At 40.4% G+C, this 23,429-nt stretch overlaps 1 protein-coding gene across 1 annotated transcript; it reads right to left on the bottom strand.

Annotated features, from left to right (window-relative positions):
- Positions 1-15,252: 15,252 nt before the first annotated feature.
- On the bottom strand, positions 15,253-22,644 carry LOC107779086 (8-amino-7-oxononanoate synthase). Its single transcript, XM_016599427.2, is given in 12 exon segments — positions 15,253-15,531; positions 16,271-16,339; positions 16,427-16,577; positions 16,913-17,001; positions 17,630-17,763; positions 18,140-18,227; positions 18,520-18,561; positions 18,643-18,881; positions 20,686-20,793; positions 20,888-20,980; positions 20,982-21,028; positions 22,339-22,644. Coding segments are annotated over 12 exon segments (1,401 nt in total). The 5' UTR covers positions 22,553-22,644; the 3' UTR covers positions 15,253-15,404.
- Between the last annotated feature and the right edge of the window lie 785 nt (positions 22,645-23,429).

Raw genomic sequence — 23,429 nt, 5'->3', positions numbered from 1 at the left:
CTTAAATGCCCGAGTGACTTGAGAGATTTATGACTGAGTGAGGCCGAGGGCCTGATTTGTGAGGATGAGTGTGGATTAGGGTTGCCCGCCTGCAGCATATTTATACTGAGTGAGGCCAAGGGCCTGATTTGTGAGGATGAGTGTGGATCGGGGCTGCCCGCCTGCAGCATACTTTATTATTATGGCACGTGAGTTGTCCGTGCAGCACGTGAGTTGTCCGTGCAGATTATAGCGCTTGGGATGAAGGTACCTACTGAGTGCGAGTGCCGAGTGCTGAGTGACTGGGAGGCAAGAGTGATTGTGAGGTATGTCCGAGTGGCAAAAGTGATTGTGCGGTATGCCCGAGTGGCACGAGGGACTGTGAGGTTTTCCCGAGGGGATGTTTATGATTTCATTATTTTTTTTGCTCACCTTTGCATTGAGCCTTTGTTTGAAAAACTATTGGAAAAATATCTTTAAATGATTTTTACTGGAACCTGGTTTAAACGAGATGATTTGATTCAAGCACTGATTTTTAAAGCATGTTGTATTTTACAGAGATTTCATGATATGAATGTTATATACTTTATTGCTCGTCACTACTGCTCAGTCTTTATTTTTTGTTGTTACTTATTGAGTTGGCGTACTAACGTTACTCCCTGCACCTTGTGTGTAGATTCAGGTGTAGCTGGACACGGTAGCGATTATTGAGTGTTCTGGTTGCAGATTTTCTTGGAGATAGCAAGGTAGCTGTTTGGCGATCACAGCCCCTGCTCTTCTCCCTCTTATCTTCCTCTAGTTGTATTTAGCTATTTTCCAGGCTGAGTTAGCCTTGATATTGTTAGACAGATTGTAGTAGATGCTCATGACTAGTGACACCCCGATGTCGGGCTTTTCTTTTCCGCACTTCTGTTTTTCTTTGATTTGAACTCTTTAAATGGAGGTTTTATGTTAAATAACCTTGAAATTATCTTTAAAATGAAAATATCGGTTTGTTTTGGAAATGTGTCGGCTTGCCTAGTTCCACGATAGGCGCCATCACGACAAGGGTGAGTTTAGGTCGTAACAGATTGGTATCAGAGCCTACGTTACATAGGTCTCACGAGTCATGAGCGGGTTTAGTAGAGTCTTGCGGATCGATACGGTGACGTCTGTACTTATCTTCGAGAGGTTGCAGAACCTTTAGGAAACTTCACATTCTTGAATTCTTGTCGTGCGAATTTATTGATTCTAGTAACTAAACATCTGTTGTTTCATTCTCTCACAGATGGTGAGGACTCGTACTACCGGTCAGGAGGGCCAGCCACCAGTACCACTAGCCAGGGCCGTGAGAGGCTGAGGCCGCGGTAGAGGTCATGGTAGGGGTAGAGGTACAGCCCGTACAACAGCTGGGGCAGTACCTGCAGATCCACCGGTTGTCCCAGATTAGGACTAGGTTCCAGTTGTCGATGCACCAACTCAGGCACCACCTGTGCCTATTGTGATTCCAGGCCATTAGTAGGCCCTAGCTCAGATTCTGACAGTGTGTACTGGCCTTGCTCAGGCGGTCTCAATTTCGACGGCTGCAGCCACTTCTCAGACCAGGGGAGGCACTCAGACTCCTGTCGTTCGCACACCCGAGTAGGTTATTCAGGGACTTCAGACATCAGAGGCACCACCAGCCCAGTCGGTTGCTGTTGCTCAGGATTATGTGGTTCCTGCTATGCCTGAGGATGATCAGCGTAGGTTGGAGAGGTTTGGGAGACTTCAGCCACCACCTTTCAGTGGCACAAAGAGAGAGGATGCTCAGGACTTTTTGGACAGGTGTCAGAGGATACTCCGTACTACTGGCATTTTGGAGACTTGTGGGGTCTCATTCACTACCTTTCAGTTTTCTGGGGCTGCACTCAGATGGTGGGACACTTACGAGAGGCGTAGGCCTGTTGGCGCAGCACCCCTTACTTGGCAGCAGTTCTTCGTGGTCTTTTTGGAGAAGTTCGTGCCTCGATCTCGCAGAGAGGAGCTGCGCAGACAGTTTGAGCGGCTTCGCCAGGGTGATATGTCTATAACACAGTATGAGATGCGGTTCTCTGAGTTGGCCCATCATGCTATCTGGTTGGTTCCCACGGACAGAAAGAGGATCACGAGGTTTATTGATGGCCTCACTTATCAGCTACAGTTGCTCATGACCAGAGAGAGGGTTTCAGGTGCTACTTTTGATGAGGTTGTCGACATTGCTCGACAGATTGAGATGGTTCGCGATCAGGAGAGGGTTGAGAGGGAGGCCAAGAGGCCTCGTGGTCAGGGTGGATTCGGGGTGCTCCTTTTGGGGGTCAGTTCCAGCACGGTAGAGGTCGTCATTTCAGGCAGGCTCAGTCAGCTCGGCCATTTCATCGGGGTGCATCATCTGGCCATAGTTCTCACAGTTCTCATCAAGGCCACTCATCACTTAGTGCCCTTCCAGTTCAGAGTTCGTCCTGTGCTCCACCTGTTCAGGGCTCTTCCATACCAGGTTCTTCTACCAGTCATCCCGGTGCTAGGGGTTCCCTTCCGTTTCCGCCGCCAGCACTAGGGAGTTATTTTGAGTGTGGGGAGCTTGGGCATATGTGGAGGCAGTGTCCTCATCGTCATGGAGGTCTATCTCAGCAGAGGATTCAGCCTCCGACTACAGCACCAGCTACCTCACCACCCGCCCAGTCAGCTCGGGGTGGAGGTCAATCATCTAGGGGTCGCCCTAGAGAGGGAGGCAGATCAGGGGGTGGTCAAGCCTCTCCCTGCCAGACCAGATGCTATTACTTTAGATGATGTGATTACAGGTATTGTCTCAGTTTGCCACAGAGATGCCTCAGTATTATTTGACCCTGGTTCCACGTATTCATATGTTTTCTCGTATTTCCCCCATTTTCTGGATATGCCCCGTGAGTCCTTAGTTTTATCTGTACAAGTATCTAATCCTGTGGGCGATACTATTATTATGGACCGCGTATATCGGTCATATGCGGTGACTATTGGGGGTCTGGAGACCCGAGTGGATCTATTGTTGCTCAGTATGGTTGACTTTGATGTGATATTGGGTATGGATTGGTTATCTCCATGTCATATTGTTCTAGATTGTCACGCTAAGACGGTGACGTTGTCTATGCAGGGAATTTCGAGGGTTGAGTGGAGCGGTTCTATAGATTATGTACCAAGTAGGGTGATTTCATATTTGAAGGCTCAGCGCATGGTTGAGAAGAGTTGCCTATCTTTTTTGGATTTTGTGAGGGATGTTAGTGCAGAGACTCCTGTCATTGATTATGTTCCGGTGGTACATGATTTTTTGGATGTGTTTCCTGCAGACCTGCCGGGCATGCCGCCTGACAGGGATATTGACTTCGGTATTGATTTGGTGCCGGGCACTCAGCCCATTTCTATTCCACTGTATCGTATGGCACCGGCGGAGTTGAAGGAATTGAAAGAACAGCTTTAGGAAGTCCTTGATAAGGGGTTTATTTGGCCTAGTGTGTCACCTTGGGGTGCACCGATTCTATTTGTGAAGAAGAAGGATGGTTCCATGAGAATGTGTATTGATTACAGGTAGTTGAACAAGGTCACAATCAAGAATAAGTATCCTTTGCCTCGCATTGATGATTTATTCGACCAGCTTCAGGGAGCGAGGGTGTTCTCCAAGATTGATTTGAGGTCCGGTTATCACCAGCTAAAGATTCGGGATTCAGATATTCTTAAAACAGCTTTCAGAACCTGATATGGCCATTATGAGTTCTTGATGATGTCTTTTGGGCTGACCAATGCCCCAGCAGCGTTCATGCATTTGATGAACAGTGTATTTTAGCCCTATTTGGACTCATTCGTTGTTGTATTCATTGATGACATCTTGGTATACTCTCGTAGCCAGGAGGAGCACGCTCAGCAATTGAAGATTGTATTACAGAGATTGAGGGAGGAGAAGCTTTATGCAAAGTTCTCCAAATGTGAGTTTTGGCTCAGTTCAGTAGCATTCTTGGGGCACGTGGTGTCCAGTGAGGGTATTCAGGTGAATCCGAAGAAGATAGAGGCGATGCAGAGTTGGCCTAGACCGTCCTCAGCCACAGAGATTAGGAGCATTCTTGGTTTGGCGGGTTACTACCATCGCTTTGTGGAGGGATTTTTATCTATTGCATCGCCCTTAACCAAATTGACCCAAAAGGGTGCTCTATTCAGGTGGTCGGATGAGTGTGAGGAGAGCTTTCAGAAGCTCAAGACTGCTTTGACCATAGCTCTAGTGTTAGTTCTGCCATCAGCTTCAGGTTCTTACACCGTGTATTGTGATGCCTCGAGGATAGGCATTGGTTGTGTTTTGATACAGGAGGGTAGGGTGATCGCCTATGCCTCGCGTCAGTTGAAGACCCATGAGAAGAACTATCTTGTCCATGATCTTGAGTTAGCAACCATTGTTCATGCCTTGAAGATTTGGCGTCATTATTTGTATGGGGTTCATTATAAGATCTATACTGATCACCGTAGTCTGCAGTATCTGTTAAAGAAGAAGGATCTTAATTTGCGTCAGCGGAGATGGTTAAAGCTTCTTAAGGACTATGATATCACTATTTTGTACCATCCGGGAAAGGCCAATGTGGTGGCCGATGCTTTGAGTTGTCGGGCAGAGAGTTTGGGGAGTTTAGCATATCTTCCAGTAGCAGAGAGACCTTTGGCATTAGATGTTCAGACCTTAGCAGGCCAGCTTGTCAGATTGGATATTTCGGAGCCTAGTCGGGTATTGGCTTGTGTGGTCTCCAATTCTTCTCTTTATGACCGTATCAGGGAGAGTCAGTATGATGACCCCCACTTACTCGTTCTTCAGGACAGGGTTCGGAGAGGTGATGCTATGGATGTGACTATTGGTAATGACGGCGTGTTGAGAATGTAGGGCCGGATATGTGTGCCTAATGTAGATGGGCTTCGAGAGTTGATTCTTGAGGAGGCCCACAGCTGGCGGTATTCCATCCATCTGGGTGCCGCGAAGATGTACCAGGATTTGAGGCAGCACTATTGGTGGAGGCGGATGAAGAAGGATATAGTTAGGTTTGTGTCTCAGTGTCTCAACTGTCAGCAGGTTAAGTATGAGCATCAGAGACCGGGTGGCTTGCTTCAGAAGTTAGAGATCCCAGAGTGGAAGTGGGAGCGGATCACCATAGACTTTGTAGTTGGGCTCCCACAGACTTTGAGGAAGTTCGACGCTATTTGGGTTATTGTGGATCGGCTGACCAAGTCCATGCACTTCATTCCAGTTGGTACTACTTACTCTTCAGAGCGGTTGGCTGAGATTTACATCCGAGAGATCATTCGACTGCATGGTGCCAATTTCCATCATTTCAGATAGGGGTACTCAGTTCACATCGCAGTTTTGGAGGGCCGTGCAGCGAGAGTTGGGTACTCAGGTTGAGTTGAGCACAGCTTTTCACCCTCAGACGGACGGGCAGTCCGAGCGCACTATTCAGATATTGGAGGACATGTTGCATGCTTGTGTCATTGACTTTGGGGGTTCATGGGACCAGTTTCTGCCACTCGCGGAGTTTGCATATAATAACAGTTATCAGTCGAGAATTCAGATGGCTCCGTACGAGGATTTATATGGGAGGAGGTGTAGATCTCCGGTTGGATGGTTTGAGCCTGGTGAGGCTAGGCTCTTAGGTACAGACTTGGTCCAGGACGCATTAGATAAGGTGAAATTGATTCAGGAGCGGCTTCGCATGGTACAGTCTAGGCAGAAGAGCTACACGGATAGGAAGGTCCGTGATGTGTCTTTTATGGTTGGGGAGAAGGTTTTGCTAAAGGTATCACCCACGAAGGGTGTTATGAGGTTTGGAAAGAGGGGCAAGTTGAGCCCCCGGTTCATTGGGCCTTTTGAGGTGCTTCAGAGAATAGGGGAGGTGGCTTATAAGCTTGCCTTGCCACCCAGCTTGTCAAGTGTGCATCCAGTGTTTCATGTTTCTATGCTCTGAAAGTATATTAAAGACCCGTCCTATGTTTTGGATTTCAGCACGGTTCAGTTGGAGGGTGATATGACTTATGATGTGGAGCTGGTGGCTATTTTGGATCAGCAGGTTCGAAGATTGAGGTCAAAGGATATAACTTCAGTGAAGGTACAATGGAGAGGTCAGCCTGTGGAGGAGGCCATCTGGGAGACCAAGCGAGAGATGCGAAGCAGATATCCACGCCTATTCGAGACTCCAGGTATATTTCTAGACCCGTTCGAGGACGAACGAATGTTTAAGAGGGGGAGGATGTAACGACCCGGCCGGTCGTTTCGAGAGTTATAACCCCGTTTTCCCCATTCCTACTTCTTTTTGTGTTATTCAGCTATATTATATTATATCGGGTTAGTTGGTTCGGACCGGAGTGGTTTCATAGTGAATTGAGACACTTAGTCTCTTAAGTAGAAACTTAAGTTGGAAAAGTCAACCGGATGTTGACCTATGTGTAAACGATCTTGGATTTGAATTCTGATGGTTCTGTTAGTTCCGTTAGCTCTGTTAGGTTATTTTTATCTTAGGAGTGCGTCCGGAATGTGATTTGGAGGTCCGTGTTAGAATTAGGCTTGAATTGGCGAAATTGGAAATTTGGCAATTTCGGTCGGGAGTGGAAAATTTGATATCGGGGTCGGAATGGAATTCCGGAAGTTGGAGTAGGTTTGTAGTGTCATTTGTGACGTGTGTACAAAATTTGATGTCATTCGGACGTGGTTTGATTGGTTTTGGTATCGGTTGCCGAATTTGGAAATTTAGAAGTACTTAGGCTTGAATCCGAGGGTAATTTGGTGTTTGGATATTGTTTTGAGTGATTCGAAGGTTCGACTAAGTTTGTATGTTGATATATGACTTGTTGGTATTTTTGGTTGAGGTCCCGAGGGCCTCGGGGTGATTCCGGGTGGTTAACGGATTTGTCGAAGTTGGACTTTGCAGCTGGAGCTGCTGCTTCTGCAATTTTCGCACCTGCGGAAGAAGGGGTCGTAGGTGCGAGGCCGCTGGTGCGCGTGGGAAGTGCGCAAATGCGGGCGACACTGGGCGAGGCTGGGAATGCAGGTGCGAAGAATTGGCCGCAGGTGCGAGGCCTTGAGCGCAGATGCGGAGATAAGGAGTTCGAGCTGGTTTCGCAGATGCGCACCAGGGACCGCAGATGCGAGTCCGCAGGTGCGGAAGCTGGGTGATTAAGTGAGTTGGGCAGGTGTGGCTTCTTGAACCGTAGGTGCGGTTGCGCAGGTGCGAGAAAATGACCGCAAGTGCGAAAACAAAAACCTGGGCAGAATCCATAAATAGAATCCTTCGCGAATTTGGTTCATTTCCACCATTTCTATTCGGTTTTTGGAGATTTTGGGAGTGATTTGAAGAGGGAATCAAGGGGTTTTCGTTGAGGTAAGTTACTTGAGCCCTAATACTTGTATATATGGTGATTTTTCGTTGTTTAATCATGATAATTAGTGAAAATGAGGGGTTAGGGCTTGGAATTTTTGGAAAGTAATTTAAAGATTTGAAGGACCAAACGATGTCGAATTTTGATGAATTTGGTATGGTTAGACTCATGAGTGAATGAGATTTCTAGTTTTGTAAATTTTGTCAGATTTCGAGACGTGGGCCCGGGGGCCGGGTTTGAGCCAATTTTGGGTTTTGGTCTAATTTTGTAGTTTTTCTTGTGGAATTCATTCCATTAGCACGTATTGATGGTATTGTACTGATTGTGAATAGATTCTGAGCATTTGGATGCCGAGTCCAGAGGCAAGATCATTACGGGTTAGAGACTTGACCGGTTTGAGGTAAGTAACGATTCTAAATCTGCTCCTGAGGGTATGAAACCCCGAATTTTGTATCATTCTACTATTTTTAGTGACGCACATGCTAGGTGACAGGCGTGTGGGCGTGCACTGTTGGGGATTTGTGACTTGGTCCATCCCGTAGCAACTGTAAAGTTGCATACTTTGTTGAAACTATATGATACTTATATGTTTTAGAAAGAATTTCTGTAAATTGGGCTGAATGCCATGTTTGGGCCTTGCGCCAATGTTGTTTGGACCCTTAGGGGTTGTTTCTTACCATCCTTTCATTGTTTTCGATTGAAAATCTATACTCAGTCATGTTTATACTTGTTTACCGCATAACTCAATGTTATGACTCATTTATTTTTATGCATATAAATGTTTTGGGCCGAATGCCCTATTTTACTGAAATGCCCGAGTGGCTTGAGAGATTTATGACTAAGTGAGGCCGAGGGCCTGATTTGTGAGGATGAGTGTGGATCGGGGCTACCCGCCTGCAGCATATTTATGACTGAGTGAGGCCGAGGGCCTCATTTGTGAGGATGAGTGTGGATCAGGGCTGCCAGCCTGCAACATACTTTATTATTATAGCACGTGATTTGTCCGTGCAGCATGTGAGTTGTCCGTGCAGATTATAGTGCTTGGGCTGAAGGAGCCCCTCCGGAGTCTGTACACACCCCCAGTGAGCATAGGTACCTACTGAGTGCGAGTGCCGAGTGTCGAGTGCTGAGTGATTGGGAGGCAAGAGTGATTGTGAATGTATGCCCGAGTGACAAGAGTGATTGTGAGGTATGCCCGAGTGGCACGAGTGACTGTGAGGTTTGCCCGAGGGGCTGTTTATGATTTCATCACTTTTTTGCTCACCTTTGCATTGAGTCTTTGTTTGAAAAACTGTTGAAAAAATATCTTTAAATGATTTTTACTGGAACCAGGTTTAAACGAGATGATTCGATTCAAACACTGATTTTTAAAGCATGTTGTACTTTATTGAGATTTCATGATATGAATGTTATATGTTTTATTGCTCGTCACTACTGCTCAGTCTTTATTTATACTTGTTACTTACTGAGTTGGCGTACTCACGTTACTCCCTGCGCCTTGTGTGCAGATTCAGGTGTAGCTGGACACGGTAGCGATTATTGAGTGTTCTGGTTGCAGATTTTCTTGGAGATAGCAAGGTAGTTGTTTGGCGATCTTATCCTCCTCTAGTTGTATTTAGCTATTTTCCAGGCTGAGTTAGCCTTGATATTGTTAGACAGATTGTAGTAGATGCTCATGACTAGTGATACCCCGATGTCGGGCTTTTCTTTTCCGCACTTCTGGTTTTTTTTATTTGAACTCTTTAAATAGAGGTTTTATGTTAAATAACCTTGAAATTATCTTTAAAATAAAAATATCGGTTTGTTTTAGAAATGAGTCGGCTTGCCTAGTTCCACGATAGGCGCCATCACGACAGGGGTTAGTTTTGGGTCGTGACACCCCTGAAAGTTTCAAGTAATTTCATCATTCCAATCGGCCAAAGAAGATCGCCGAAAATGCTGTTACCACCATACCTTTGCTGTCAACTGAAAAAATGAGATAGACCAATGCCAAAATAATTATTTTGTGGAGAAATAGAGGTTGGCCAAGGGATCGTTTAAATTTTAAGGCTGCAATGAAGAGAAAGGAGATGGGGATGGGGGAACGGGAAGAAACTGTATGCAGAAAGAAAAGGTGGGGGCTGTTTTTGGGGGCGGGGGGAGGGGATGAGTAAGGAAGAAGATAAGAACAGGATACGGTAGGGATTTAGGATTTTTTTAATTTTTTATTTGTTGTCTGTTATTTACTTTTCCTTTTTATTTATTCTGATTTAATATTTTTAAATAGAGTAATTCGAACGACGCACTATTTCTGCATGATTGGCACGCACTTTGATCACGTCAGTTGTGCTACTGCCACATAAGAATAGTCAAAGGTCAGTGGTGTTCACTTATAAGCAGTCGGTTAAGTTGAGGTGCTAAAATGAGAAAATCGAAAGTTCATATACCGGCTTTAAAATCTTGTACAAGTTTAGGTGGCCCGGAGGCCATTTTGCCAAAGCATTACAAATAATTCAAGAAACTAGGCTTTGTTATGTAGAGGAACTAAATAATTTCGGCTAGTGTGGCGACACGAAAGTATTTTGTTCCCCTAGATGTCAAACCTAGTTGCTAGCCGAATTAATTATATCCACCACTAAAATAAAATAAAAACATAAAAGAAATAGACATGTGACGAAGATGAAATGTAACAAAAGCTAAAAGTTTCATTAGTATTAAGAGCAATCATAATGACTGCTCTATTTTTAATACAAAATAATTAAAATTTGTAACAACCCGGCTGGTCGTTTTGAGAGTATTAGCCCTGGTCCCCTATTTACTGCTTCCTCTGTATCATTTTATGCTTATGTGACTTGCCGGAAGGATTTATTTTTAGTTTTGGAGTGAAATGGGACACTTAGTCCCTAAAATAGAAGCTTAAGTTCTAGGAATTTGACCGTAGTTGGAACTGTGTGAAGATGGCTCTGGAATGGAGTTTCGTCGATTCCGTTAGCTCCGTTGGGTGATTTTAGACTTAGGAGCCAGTATCTATCATCTCTGACTGGGGTACGCAGTTTATATCACGGTTCTGGAGGGCCATACAACATGAGTTGGGTACTAGGGTTGAGTTGAGCACAACATTTCACCCTCAGACAGACGGACAGTCCGAGCGCACTATTCATATATTAGAGGATATGCTCCGTGCGTGTGTGATGGAGTTTGAAGGTTATTGGGATCGGTTCTTGCCACTTGCGGAGTTTGTCTACAACAACAATTATCAGTCGAGCATTCAAATGGCACCGTATGAGGCTCTGTATAGTAGGCGGTGTCGGTCTCCAATAGGTTGGTTTGAGCCGGGTGAGGCTAGACTATTAGGTACAGACTTGGTTCAGGATGCTTTAGAAAAGGTTAAGATGATTCAGGATCGACTTCGCACAGCCCAGTCCATACAGAAGAGTTATGCAGACCGGAAGGTTCGCGATGTTGGATTCATGGTTGGAGAGCGAGTTCTGCTTCGGGTGTCAACCATGAAGGGTGTTATGAGGTTCGTAAAGAAGGGCAAGTTGAGCCCAAGGTTTATTGGCCCATTCGAGGTGTTGCGGTGAGTTGGGGAGGTTGCTTATGAGCTTGCCTTGCCTCCCAGCCTAGCAGGAGTCCATCCGGTATTTCATATTTCTTTGCTCCGGAAGTATCACGGCGATCCGTCTCATGTGTTGTATTTCAGCTCAGTCCAGTTGGACAAGGATTTATCTTATGTTGAGGAGCCGGTGGCCATTTTGGATAGGCAGGTTCGAAAGCTAAGGTCAAAGAACATTGCTTCCGTGAAGGTTCAGTGGAGGGGTCAGCCGGTCGAGGAGGCGACTTGGGAGACCGAGCATGATATGCGCAGCCATTATCCTCATCTTTTCACCACTTCAGGTATGTCTTTCTACTCGTTCGAGGATGAAGGATTGTTTTAAGAGAGGGAGGATGTAACGACCCGGCCGGTTGTTTTGAGAGTATTAGCCTCGATCCCCTATTTACCATTTTTCCCGTATCTTTTTATGCATATGTGACTTGCCGGGAAGTTTGGTTTTGGTTTCGGAGGGATATTTTGTATACTTAGTCCCTAAAATAAAAGCTTAAGATCTACGAATTTTGACCGTAATTAGAATTGTGGGAAGACGGCTCCGGAATGGAGTTTCGTCGGTTCCGTTAGATCCATTGGGTGATTTTGGACTTAGGAGCGTGTCCAGAAGTTTGGCCAGGAGTGGACTTTTTGATATTAGGGTCGTATTCCGATTCTGGAAGTTGGAATAGGTCCGTAATGTTAAATGTGACTTATGTGCAAAATTTGGGGTCAATCGTACGTGATTTGATAGGTTTTGGCATCGGTTGTAGAAGTTTGAAGTTTCAAAGTTAATTAAGCTTGAATTGGGGTGTGATTCATATTTTTGTTGTTGTTTGATGTGATTTGAGGGCTCGACTAAGTTCGTATAGTCTTTTAAGACTTGTTGGTATGTTTGGTTGAGTTCCCGGGGGCCTCGGTGGATTCCGTATGGTTAACGGACAAGAATTGGACTTAGTGTTATAGCTGAAGCATCAGCTAATGTTGGTGTCTGGTTTCCTTCTACGCATTCGCGAAGGTTCTCTCGTGTTCGCGTAGAGGAAGTTTGAGTACTACTGGAATTAATCCTTCGCGATGCATGTCCCGCATTCACGAAGCATTGAGATCTTAGGCCTACGCATTCGCGATTGAGTCCTCGCGTTCGCGTAGAGGAAAGGGAAGATGAGTCCCTAGGCAATTAGCCTACGCGTTCGCGATGAGGGTCCCCGCGTTCGCGTAGGGTCAGGCTGTGTAAGCTTCGCGTTCACGAAGGAGGTTTTTGGACTGAATCATTATTATGCTTCGCGAACGCGAGGATGTTTCCGCGTTCGCGAAGAAGGATTTACCTGGGCAGCAGTTTATATTTCAAAAACGAGGATTTTGCCATTTTCATCAAAAACTTGAGATAGAAAGCTCGGATTTGGACGAGATTTTGAGGGATTTTCAGAGACATCGATTGGGTAATGATTCTTTACTTGTTTTTAGTTATATCCCACTAATCTGTCATTAATTTCACCTGCTAATTTAAGATTTGAGTTGAGAAATTTGGAAAAAGGTGGAAGAAGTTCTACAACCAAACGTTTGGGTTTTGATTGAGATTTTGGTATCGGATTTGAGTAATTTTGATACGAGTGAACTCGTGGTTGAATGGGTCTTCATATTTTTTGACTTTTACCTGATTTCGAGACGTGGGCCCGGGTTGACTTTTTGTCAACCTTTTGGGGCGATTTTCGAAATTCTTGTTAAAGTCTTGATTTCATTAATTAGATTAGTCTATTATAGTTGTATTTATAGTATGTAATTATTTTTTGCTAGATTTGGGCCATTCGGAGTCGAAAAATCGAGGAAAAGACATTTTTGTTGATTGTTTGATCTTGGCTCGAGGTAAGTGGCTTGCCTAACCTTGTGTGGGGGAAATCCCTTTAGGATTGGGTATTATTGTGGCACTTCTATAATATGTGAGTACCGTGTACGCGAGGTGACGAGTGTGTACACTGGCTAATTGTTGTAAAATTCGGTTTTACATTGCGCAGTAACCTATTATGTCTTTAATGAGTTATCCTAGCATGTGTAGTTATCTTGTTTACCTTAATATCGCAGGTCTACGTGTCTTAAATGCCTATTTGCAATCTGTGCAGCATGCTTAGTTGATTTCCTGTTTTTCCTAGATTTGTATTTAGTCTTAAACTGTAGGATTTCTTGCTCTTAATTGTTGTGTGCCATTGATTTCGAGCTGTGTGTTTATTTTTGGGACTACGAGGTGGTATCTCGGGAGATCCCCCTGCACATTCTTTTTTGGGACTACGAGGTGGTACCTCGGGAGATCCCCCTGTATATTTACTTTTGGGATTACGAGACAGTATCTCGGGAGCGCCCATATTGTTCACCTCTATGTGTCGTGTTGTTATTTCTCTGTGAATTCTCTTTGTTAAATTCTTAGTCTTTCATCATGATGTTATATCTTCTGTCTTATTATTATATCCCAGTAGGGCCCGGACCTGACCTCGTCACTACTCTACCGAGGTTAGGCTTGGCATTTACTGGGTACCGTTGTGGTGTACTCATGCTACTCTTCTTTACATGTTTTGTGTGCAGATCCAGGTACCTCCTACCAGTCCCGCTATTAGTTGTGTACTTGTTGCTGCTTCGGATACTTCAAGGTATATCTGCCAGCATCCGTAGACCTCGGAGTCTCTCTCTATCCCTTTATGTTGTTCATCCTTTATTCTTCTAGTTACTGATGTATAGAAACAGTTAGATAAATTGTTAGAGCTTGTGACTTGTGACTACCGGGTCTTTGGGAGTTGTTTATACTCAGTATTGTGGCTTTAATTGTACATTTCAAGCGGCATCTTTCGGTTATATAGTTATCTGTTGAAGTTTAGTTGCTAAATTCTGCTTTTATTTCAATTATTCCGCAATTTGCTAGGCTTACCTAGTCATAGTGACTAGGTGCCGTCACGACGTCTTACGGAGGAAGAATTAGGTCGTGACAATGACATACCAAATATATACAACTAACATAATTATATACAAGTTGTATGTAAATTTGTAGTTTTTTTATCGGATTCTGTATGAAAAATTATATACACGTTGTATATAAGTTATATGTAAATGTAGCTTTGGACCGGATTCTGTACAATAAAAATTATACTCATATTGTATATAAATTTTATCTTTTGACTGAATTTGTATATATTTTATAAAAAAACTTAAATTACTTTTTGTAAATAGAAAAACCTAGCTGAAATTGGGATAAATAATTTTAAAATTTCGTATATATACGAAAAATTTCTTCACTTAATACCATATTTTTGTATTTGAGAGCTCAATACTAAGATGTGCGCCTAGCTCACACATCATGCACCACTAGATAAAAGCCATGTGGCTTTTTTTGTGTCTCATTATTATATGATTTTATGAAAGAAGTTAAAGGATCTTTTACTATGTTTTGGTTTTAGCCATCAATTCCTTTGAGACTAGTACCTCACGAACATGTTGTTCAACTAGCTTCATTCACATTTGGTAATTGAATGTTATATTCATCATCTTTAATGTTATTATCATTGTTGTCTTATCTTAATTGAGACTCTACAATTTGATTGAGAATGTCAAGGGTGGTCGGGTGGCTCAAAGGAGAGGCTGGTAAAGCTTTGATTTACGCCCTCGAAATTTTGAGGCCCCAAAAAATTTTGATAGTAAGTTTTATGATTTTATTTTAATTTAGACAATATTAAAGTTTGCAAAAAAAAAATACAAAAAAATTGTAAAAAGAAAGAAAGTGATGTTATCTTTTGCGTATCAAAAATTTTAGTGGCTCAATAAAATTAACCATTTACCTGGATCTTAACCGAATTATCTGTTCTCTGCATTCAATTGAAACAAACGCTATAACAAAGGAGAACTAAATCAGTTTAAATAAGATAAAACTGATGCTGATTTATCCATTCTATTTTAATTTGCTATGCACAATGGGTTGACGATAAGACCAGAGGTGATGTGCGGGCAGTTGAAAACTAGTTGAATCAATGTGTTGGTCATGAGTGAACCGGCCAAATTATGCTTGAGCCGAGATGTGTATGCTTAATTCGGAGTAATCAAGAGTCATAATTTAACTCGTGCGACATAGAACTATTTCTTCATTTGTTCGTTTATTTTTATAAATTTGGTTAATTACTAATCAGCATAAAAATAATTTTTCTTTTCTTTATCGATAGAGAAAGTGATGCAGATCCACATGATGTCACGAGATTGCAGAGGATCCTTGAAACTATGGAAGCATGAGGACCTTGAAAAGAACTCAAAAGATGGTATATTTGGAGGTCAAAATTGATTATGAATTGCAAGGAAGAAGCCTCAAGTTGAAGACAACTATTGAATTCCATTAACTGCTGAATTTCATCGGCTGTGGGTAGCAACCATGTTAATACCATGAAAAAATGCACTACACTTGGCTAATTCCTACCACTGCATGATACGACCATTACAAATGATCCAACACAAATAATGAAAACTAAAGGCGGGCATTCCAGCTTGTGCAGTAGAATCCAATCTCGCTGAAGTTGACACATTGAGACAGCGCAGCTGTGAGATTTCTTAAATCATCTAATGTGTGAGCTGCACTCAGAGTTATCCTTAACCTGAAAGGAGGATGAAAGTAAATAATGTTCATAAGAAAGGTAAAAAGAAAAATTAGAAAGTTGAATATATATCTTTCTGTGTGTACATATATGCATTCTGAGGGGAAGTATGGATCAAAGTTTTAATAATATCCTGAAACTGGCCAACTGAATCAACCCAAAAACTGCAATAATACTCTAACTCATACCTACAGAAGAAAAAATTTGCACATGAAAACACAACCTTTCAAATTTCAACCATGTTTGATTAAGCATGAGTAAAATTCCAAAAAGTAGCTTTATACTACCTCAAAATTACCGATAGTATCGATGTACTAACTTGCAACCAAACAAAATGGAACCACTGCTATGCATTATTAGATCGGAATTTCTTAAAAAAAGGAAGGTGGTTTTGTGTTAGAAGTTATAGGATAGCTCATGGGTAGGTGTAAGATTTGTCGCTCATAGGCCGAGGTGACTGCACACCCTCTATTTTGTGAACTTTATCTCCTTGGCTAGGGGGTGAAGGCAAGATACAAACAACAACCCAATAAGGTTATATGATATGTATAAGTCAAGCATAGCTACATCAAAAGTTCCTTAAGCAGAACTACCTAATGCAAGAAAAGCACCCAAAGTCCCACTTGAAAAAATCAGGAGAGCAGATTAACAGAAAATGATTCAACACAAATTGCCATGAAGAGGATGATATTACAAACAACAGAGAACAATACCAGAAAGCTATACAAAAGCATCAAACCTGCATGAGTTGGGGGCCACTGTTGGAGGTCTTATTGCAGTTATGTGGAAGCCAAATTCCAAAAGATGCCTGTTTAATAAAAATGAGATCTTTGGGAACAGATTAAAATAGAGAGACAAACAGAAAGACAGACAGACGCTCAAAAGACAGGGAAACCTGCTAGCTTTCAAGGCTGTTGCTTCACTTCCCACTATAAGGGAAATGATGGGACTTGTAACGGGAATCCCCGTCAGGTCGCGGAAATCTTGGACCCTGTTCCATATAGCTCGTCTACGCCACATCTCTTTTTTTGCCACAATAACAGCAGCTGCATAAGTTGCATCATTGACAATGTAGAAATAAGCCACATCAAATGTAAAGATAGGAAAATTGTGTACCAGTCTCAATTCCTACCTAGTTCAGGTTTTTTGCTCCTCATATTTCTTAAGATATTTTATTTTATTTTTTGCTTTACTTGTGACAAGCAGAATAAGAAAAAGGATCTTGTTCATAACTATGGTAATGAGAAACACTAACATTTTGTCTAACATGCCACACAAATCTACACTAGTCAGCAACCACGGTTATCAAAACATTTTTCTGTTCATCCAAGACCTCAGATAAAGCAATGATGAAAATGTTCATTCCACTTGGTAGATTTACCATGTGCAGCAGCAATTACGGGCACGGGGGTAGAAGTTGAAAATATGAAAGAGCGGCCCCTGGATTGTATCAATTGCTTCCATTTCTTGCTGTTCATTTAGCATTTCAACCCCAAAAAAGAGAAGAGTAAACGACAATTCCAATTGAAAATAACAGTAAATGCACTTCTTAAATTGTGCATAAAAGTCAAAGATTTTAGTATCATTAAGGAATTTGAATTTCATAAAAGAGACAGTTGATCCATCTTTACTACATATCCTGCTGGTTGATAAAGAACTCCTAGTGTAATAAAATAAGCAGCCAAAAACATAAAGAAAGAGAAATCAGTTTTGTGGAGAAAAATTTATATTTGAACTTAGAGGTATAGATCCAAAACTCCAGAAGCCAAAGAGCTTGCGTGAGATCCACATAAAAGAAAGGTAAGAAAAATCATCTGGTACAAGTCTACCTTTAGATTCTGATTAATGAAGGAAGACTGGCCCCAAATGATGTTCAACTGCCAACTGATTTCAATCTTAGAACTCACAGCAGTAGAAAAACAAAGTATTGCTCCTAAACTGAAGACTCTAGTCTTTTTAACAAATTAATCAACTGAGGATTAGATTCAGGAGACCCATGCAATCTTCTCGGAAGTAACATAAAAAAGAATTTATGTGTGTGTATATCATAATATCATACACACACATGTACATTCTACTATTCTTTTTAGAGTAATACCTGCATGCTATGAATCCACCATGGCAGCCTGCTGCCTTACTCAGAGTACCCATGCAAATATCCACATCATTTGCGCAGTTGAACAACTCTGCTGCACCACCACCAGTTTTTCCACAAACAAATGTTGCATGAGCCTAAAGTTGGGTGGGAAAAAAAGAGCAGAATTCCTTATAATTATTAAGCATATCATAGTCGAATCAATTCAAGCAATAAGTAGAAATTCCTTGTCAAAATTAAAAAAAAAAATCAAACAATATATAGAAATAAAATGCGCAAGCCATAAACTATTACATTTAAAGGACGAAATGTCAAGAGACAAAAGGACTCAAGTATGAACACGGAGATTATAATTCTGAAACCTATGATTATTTCATTAGTGCTATTCTGCCCAATGAAGAAATACAATGGATGTTTATTGGGCAGAAAAGCAAGTATCTAGAGCCAAAGTAAGATTTGAGGAATAAATAAGATAAAACTCTGACTTTTCTTACCAGAAGTTTAAGGACTTACATCATCAATTGCCAACAAAAACCGATGCTTCTTGCGGAGTTTCACAAGGTCAATTAATGGTGCAAAGTCTCCATCCATACTAAACAAGCTGGTAACAAAGAACAAAATTAAGTACTTGCAAAAGAATTAAATCAATTATCATAAATGCTTCAGCAATTCCTACATATCCATCACTGCTCCATCTTTGACAGCTAAAATGATCACACAAGAAGCTACTAAGAAATGCAATTCTGTATGGTCATTATAAAATTGATTGGTGCCCTCTCTTTTATTCTTTCCATTATTTTTTCCTTCTTTTTCTTCCTTCTGTTTCAAGTTTTTTCTTGACCATGCCAGCTCAGAAGAAATTGATAAGAGTGAAAATTCCAATCATCACTCACCTGTCAGTAATGACAATTTTTTTCTTCATTGGGCAATTAGTTCTGTTAAAACACAAAAATATACAAATGAAATACAGAATAACATCCCTTGAAAGTAGAAAACCAAATGAAAAATTATCATACAGTAACTCATTAAGATGGCGCATGTCACAGTGTTGATAGACAAAAACAGCTATGCCTTTTTGTTTCTCAGCTAGTCGTATACCATCAATGATTGATGCATGATTCAGGGCATCAGAAAAAACGGCAACTCTTTCATCTATTGAAGGTTGACTGCCTTTGGCTAGGAGCACACTAACATTGCCTACGGCTGTCATAAAGGCCATGTTGGCTGAAAAGCCTGTTGGACAAAGAAGGCAATCCTAATATGTAAAATCAGAGAGAGTAAGCATCAGTTTGAATCAGTTATTCACTGTAAAAGTGTACATGTGTCAGCTTTTTTCAATAATAATCTCAATTTAGAACCATCACTAGTTAAAAACATTCCAATAAATACGATGAATACATCCACTCATCTTATTATTATGCAGAGTCCTAGATGATGATTAAGAAACTTTAAAAATATGTACTACAACATAATAGCAGTATAAGAATAGAGGGAACACAAATCAGACCGATATGATTTAATAGTTCATCACCATCAAGTTAGTGACAAATGGTTCCTAATTTGAGAATATTTTGCAGCAAGATATGATGACTTAATTTTGATAAACATAAAACATGAATATCGTCTTTAGCCTAAAAAAAGTAAACACGCAAATTGAATTTCTACAGTGTACAGAACATTCAGAAACAATCTGATAAAATGGTAGTTTCTTTTTTATTCTTTTTCTCTTGGTGGGGTCATAAATTCTTCTGGGAAAGTCCTCCTTAGTCACATACAAACACAAGGATGTGCTTCTTACTTTCTCACTTGTCAATTTGGAGAGAGAGGACGGTTTGCCTTGTTGAAGTGCAGGTTGGATTGTAACATTTATCAATAAAATGAAATGTCATTTTCCTTTTCCCAAAGAAGAATACTGTGGCAAGGAAAAAGTCATTTTTCATGATCGTATCCTCCCTCCCTCTCTCTCTCCCTCCCTCCCTCCCTCCCTCCCTCCCTCTCTCTCTCTCCCCATCCTTCTGTTATCATGGAAAATAACCTGCTATTATTGTGAAAATAGAAAACAATCAGTTGCCCGTCAACTTGAATGATACAATATCAATTTGAAATTCAAACCCCAGAAATATTGATTAACCACCACAACTATCACAGTCCAATCATAATTCTTGCTAGAGATTACGAAATAACCAATCTGCTTCCAGCTACCACCTACTAATACCATAGTTATTCATGCCAACTATTGTTTTCTGCTGTTCTAAAATAGATTAGAGCAATCAACTCCACTTTGTGCAATCTCTTACATCCATACATCATATTTTATGAATTTCTCCTCTACCAGCCCAAAGAGAACCAGAATCAAAACAGAAAGGAAAGATACATCCCTACTATAAGCAAAATATCATTGCCCTTTTCTTTAAGAATTTCTTGAGTGGATTAGCATGTTTGGGGAATTGAATTGTTTTATGAGAAGTTAAATGTAATCGAAGCTAGGAATACAGGTGTAAGATGGAAGAACAAGGTTGCCTTGTTAAACTGGGGTAATGTTAGGGACAAAGGATCAAGAAGATGACCTTTATTGGCAGGAAAATCCGCTGAGCATCATACAAACAGGCAGACACTCAATTATCTACTATAGGCAGTCTAAATTTATTAAAGATTGCATCATTAACTATCAATGAAGGACATGAACAACACATCCAATTTGTTTGATTTCAAAATCACTATAAAGATCATATAGCATTCTCTAATTGTACAAGCTAACAGTAACAAATGTACATAGAACTAGTCCAACTCTTGCTACTCTAAAAATCAATGAGTCAATAAGAAACCACAAAAAAAAAAAAAGAGCTCCTGAGTTCTCTGACTCATAATTAAAATTCCTAAGCTATTGCCTTACTTCCACAAGGAAAAGATACAAAGGAAAATAAGGAATGTCGCTGTCGCATTACATGCTCTTGCATTTTACTTAGTATGTTTTTACTGATAGATAGGTTTCCAATTAAGCTAGTTCACCAAGTCTAATTTTACAACCTCAAAGGGTTGACTAATGAAGAAGACAATACCTCCTTGCTCTTCAACTCAGCCAAGGATGACTCTAATGATCGATGATAATTTGTATAACCACATATTAGTGCAGAACCTCTTGGACCCATTCCATGCTTTTGGACTGCCTGAATACAACCACAACAAATTAGTCAACTGTCATAATAACATCATAAAAATTCATCAATAAACGCAAAGCTGAAGAGGCGTAAATTAGAATGCCTGTGTTGCAGCCTTGGTAACTGCTGGATGAGAACTCAACCCCAGATAATCATTTGACGAGAATAGAATTAACTTCCTGAATCTTCCCCCCCCATACCCCTGCTTCAGTATCAGCTGCACCAGTACCACCAAGGTCATCTCCTATTAAGCATTGATAAGAAAAGCTATGAGCAGAATATTTCAGGCAGTTATAATAATGCATAAAAGATAATAAGAGCGTTGCGGTGTTGCAAAGTACTCTTTTTAGTAAAACTTGTAGCTTTTCTTAAAGATAGCATTCTATAGCATTTTTTTAGAACTAACACTCACGAGTCTGCCTAAGCCTTGGTGAGAAAAGTTACTCGGTACCATTGCTGGGGAGATCGTCGTACCCGAGGTGCGCAAGCTAGTCCGGGCACCACCGTCATTTTTTTTTATAAAAGAATTAGCACGCACAAGTGATACGATTAGTAGCCTCTTTGGCCAAGCTTCTCCAAGGCCAAAAGTGTTTTTTTCTCAAAGTTGAGCTGTTTGGCCAAACTTTTAGGAAGAACAAATATGCTTTTTAGTAGAGGCATAAGCTGTTTTTGAGAAGCTGAAAAAAGTAACTTCTCCCCAAAGCAGAAGCAAACGTTGTTTTTAATTTTCCTCTAGGCAAAAATATCCGTAATAAAAATTATACATACCAAAATAACCCTACTCAATATAACCTAATATTTAGCTATTCTAAACGCCATTCTCCTAATGTATAAGTATTTCTTTTTATTTTTAGGATAGATTTCTAATATCATATGGTGACTTTTGGGGTGAATACTGTTATATTTATTGAATAATATTATGATATATTTAAACAATTGAAAGAATAAAGTACTTTTCAATTTTATTTCATATTTCACTTAATAAAAATGAAAACTTAATTATAGTCTTTCATAATAAATATTTGAAATTGTTTATCTACTTTCAATAATATTAACTAAATATTAAGTAAATCTTTTCATGTCCTCGTTCGTAAATTGACACTTAAAATCACTTTTTTGAAGAGCTTGGCCAAACACAAATTGTTGCTCAAAAGTGCTTTTCAAATTGATTAGCCAAACACAAAATTATTTTTCTCCAAAAGTATTTATCCGAAAAGCACTTTTACAAAAGCACACTTCAAAATAAGTTAATTTTAGAAGCTTGGCCAAACAAGCTATAGGTGAAAATTGAAGCTACCACCCTCTCTATACCAATTTATCCAACACTTTTTTCATGATGTCCCAAAATGTTTGACACTATTCCACTTCAACATGACTATCAAAACTGTCAATAATTTGAATTTATTAAACTGTTCAAATTTTAAAGATTTTGACCTATCAAACTAACTTTCCAACCATTACACATTTATATTATGTTTCATCAAGTTAACATGTTAATTTCCGCAACAAAAATTGAAATTACCAAAAGAAGGAGCAAAAAAAAAAAGGTTATACCAGGAGAGGGAATATCTAGAAGCCATTTCTGGAATGTGGTTTCGGAAATCTCTACTTCAACAGAGGCTCTATCCGACTGGCACAATCCATCGAAAAATTCAAACACATCGATGTTGATATCATCGGAGAGGTGAATGGGCCTAAGTGAACGCAGGAGTTTAAGGGAGTCCAGTTTCTCAAGTGCCTGCTCAACCCATTCGTTCCACGAGCCCATTTCTAGCAATATAATGGCGGGCGTGAAGAACGATGTTATTAGGAGTTGGGGTACTAGCCACTAGGAGAAGAGAAGCTTCACTATATATAGTGGGAGATAAGGAAATCAAGATTGATTAGAAGGATGTTTGGCTAAGCTTATAAGCTGATCAAATTGGCTTATAAGTACATTTTGGGTTATTTACGCGTTTTGATAAACACTCAAAGTGCTTATAAGCTAAAATCAGTCATAAGTCATAAGTTGGTCACCTCCAACTTATGGCTTTTTAGCTTATAAGCACTTTTAGTTTGACCAACACTTTTACTAATTTATCCTTAATAATATTTTCTAATTCACAAAATACTTGTTCCAAAATAAATTTCTTGACTTTCTCTTCATTCTATATTCGTTATTAATTCTTTTCTTTACAAAGAAATTTATAATTTATAATTTTTTGAAAAACATTCAAGGGTATTTTAGTCATTTTAACAAAAAATAACTTATCAGCACTTTTTAATCAAACACATCAACTGCTTATTATCAATTTCAGCACTTCTATCCAAACACGTAAGTGCTTATTTTAAAAATCAGTTTCAACACTTAAAAAAAAATTCAGCACTACAAACTTATCAGCTATTTACAATCAGCTAATCCAAACGGGTTCTATGTCATCTTGTTAACCTACTCTTTGTTTTTGTACGTTTGGATTACTAATACTACTCAAATGACTCGGATTATACATCGAGGTTCCTCTCGGCTCGGCTCGATTTGTTTTGATGATAAAGCTCGATCAAGTTTTGAATCAAAGTTGAGATTCAATGACATTGACTTCGCTCAACTCAACTAATCGTGTAATCACTCTGAATATTACTTTTATTTCTTATTAATTTTTTTATCA

This window comes from Nicotiana tabacum, chromosome 13, assembly GCF_000715075.1.
Source record: "Nicotiana tabacum cultivar K326 chromosome 13, ASM71507v2, whole genome shotgun sequence".
In the NCBI taxonomy this organism is placed as follows: Eukaryota; Viridiplantae; Streptophyta; class Magnoliopsida; order Solanales; family Solanaceae; genus Nicotiana; species Nicotiana tabacum.
This window is presented reverse-complemented; position numbering and strand designations above follow the sequence as displayed.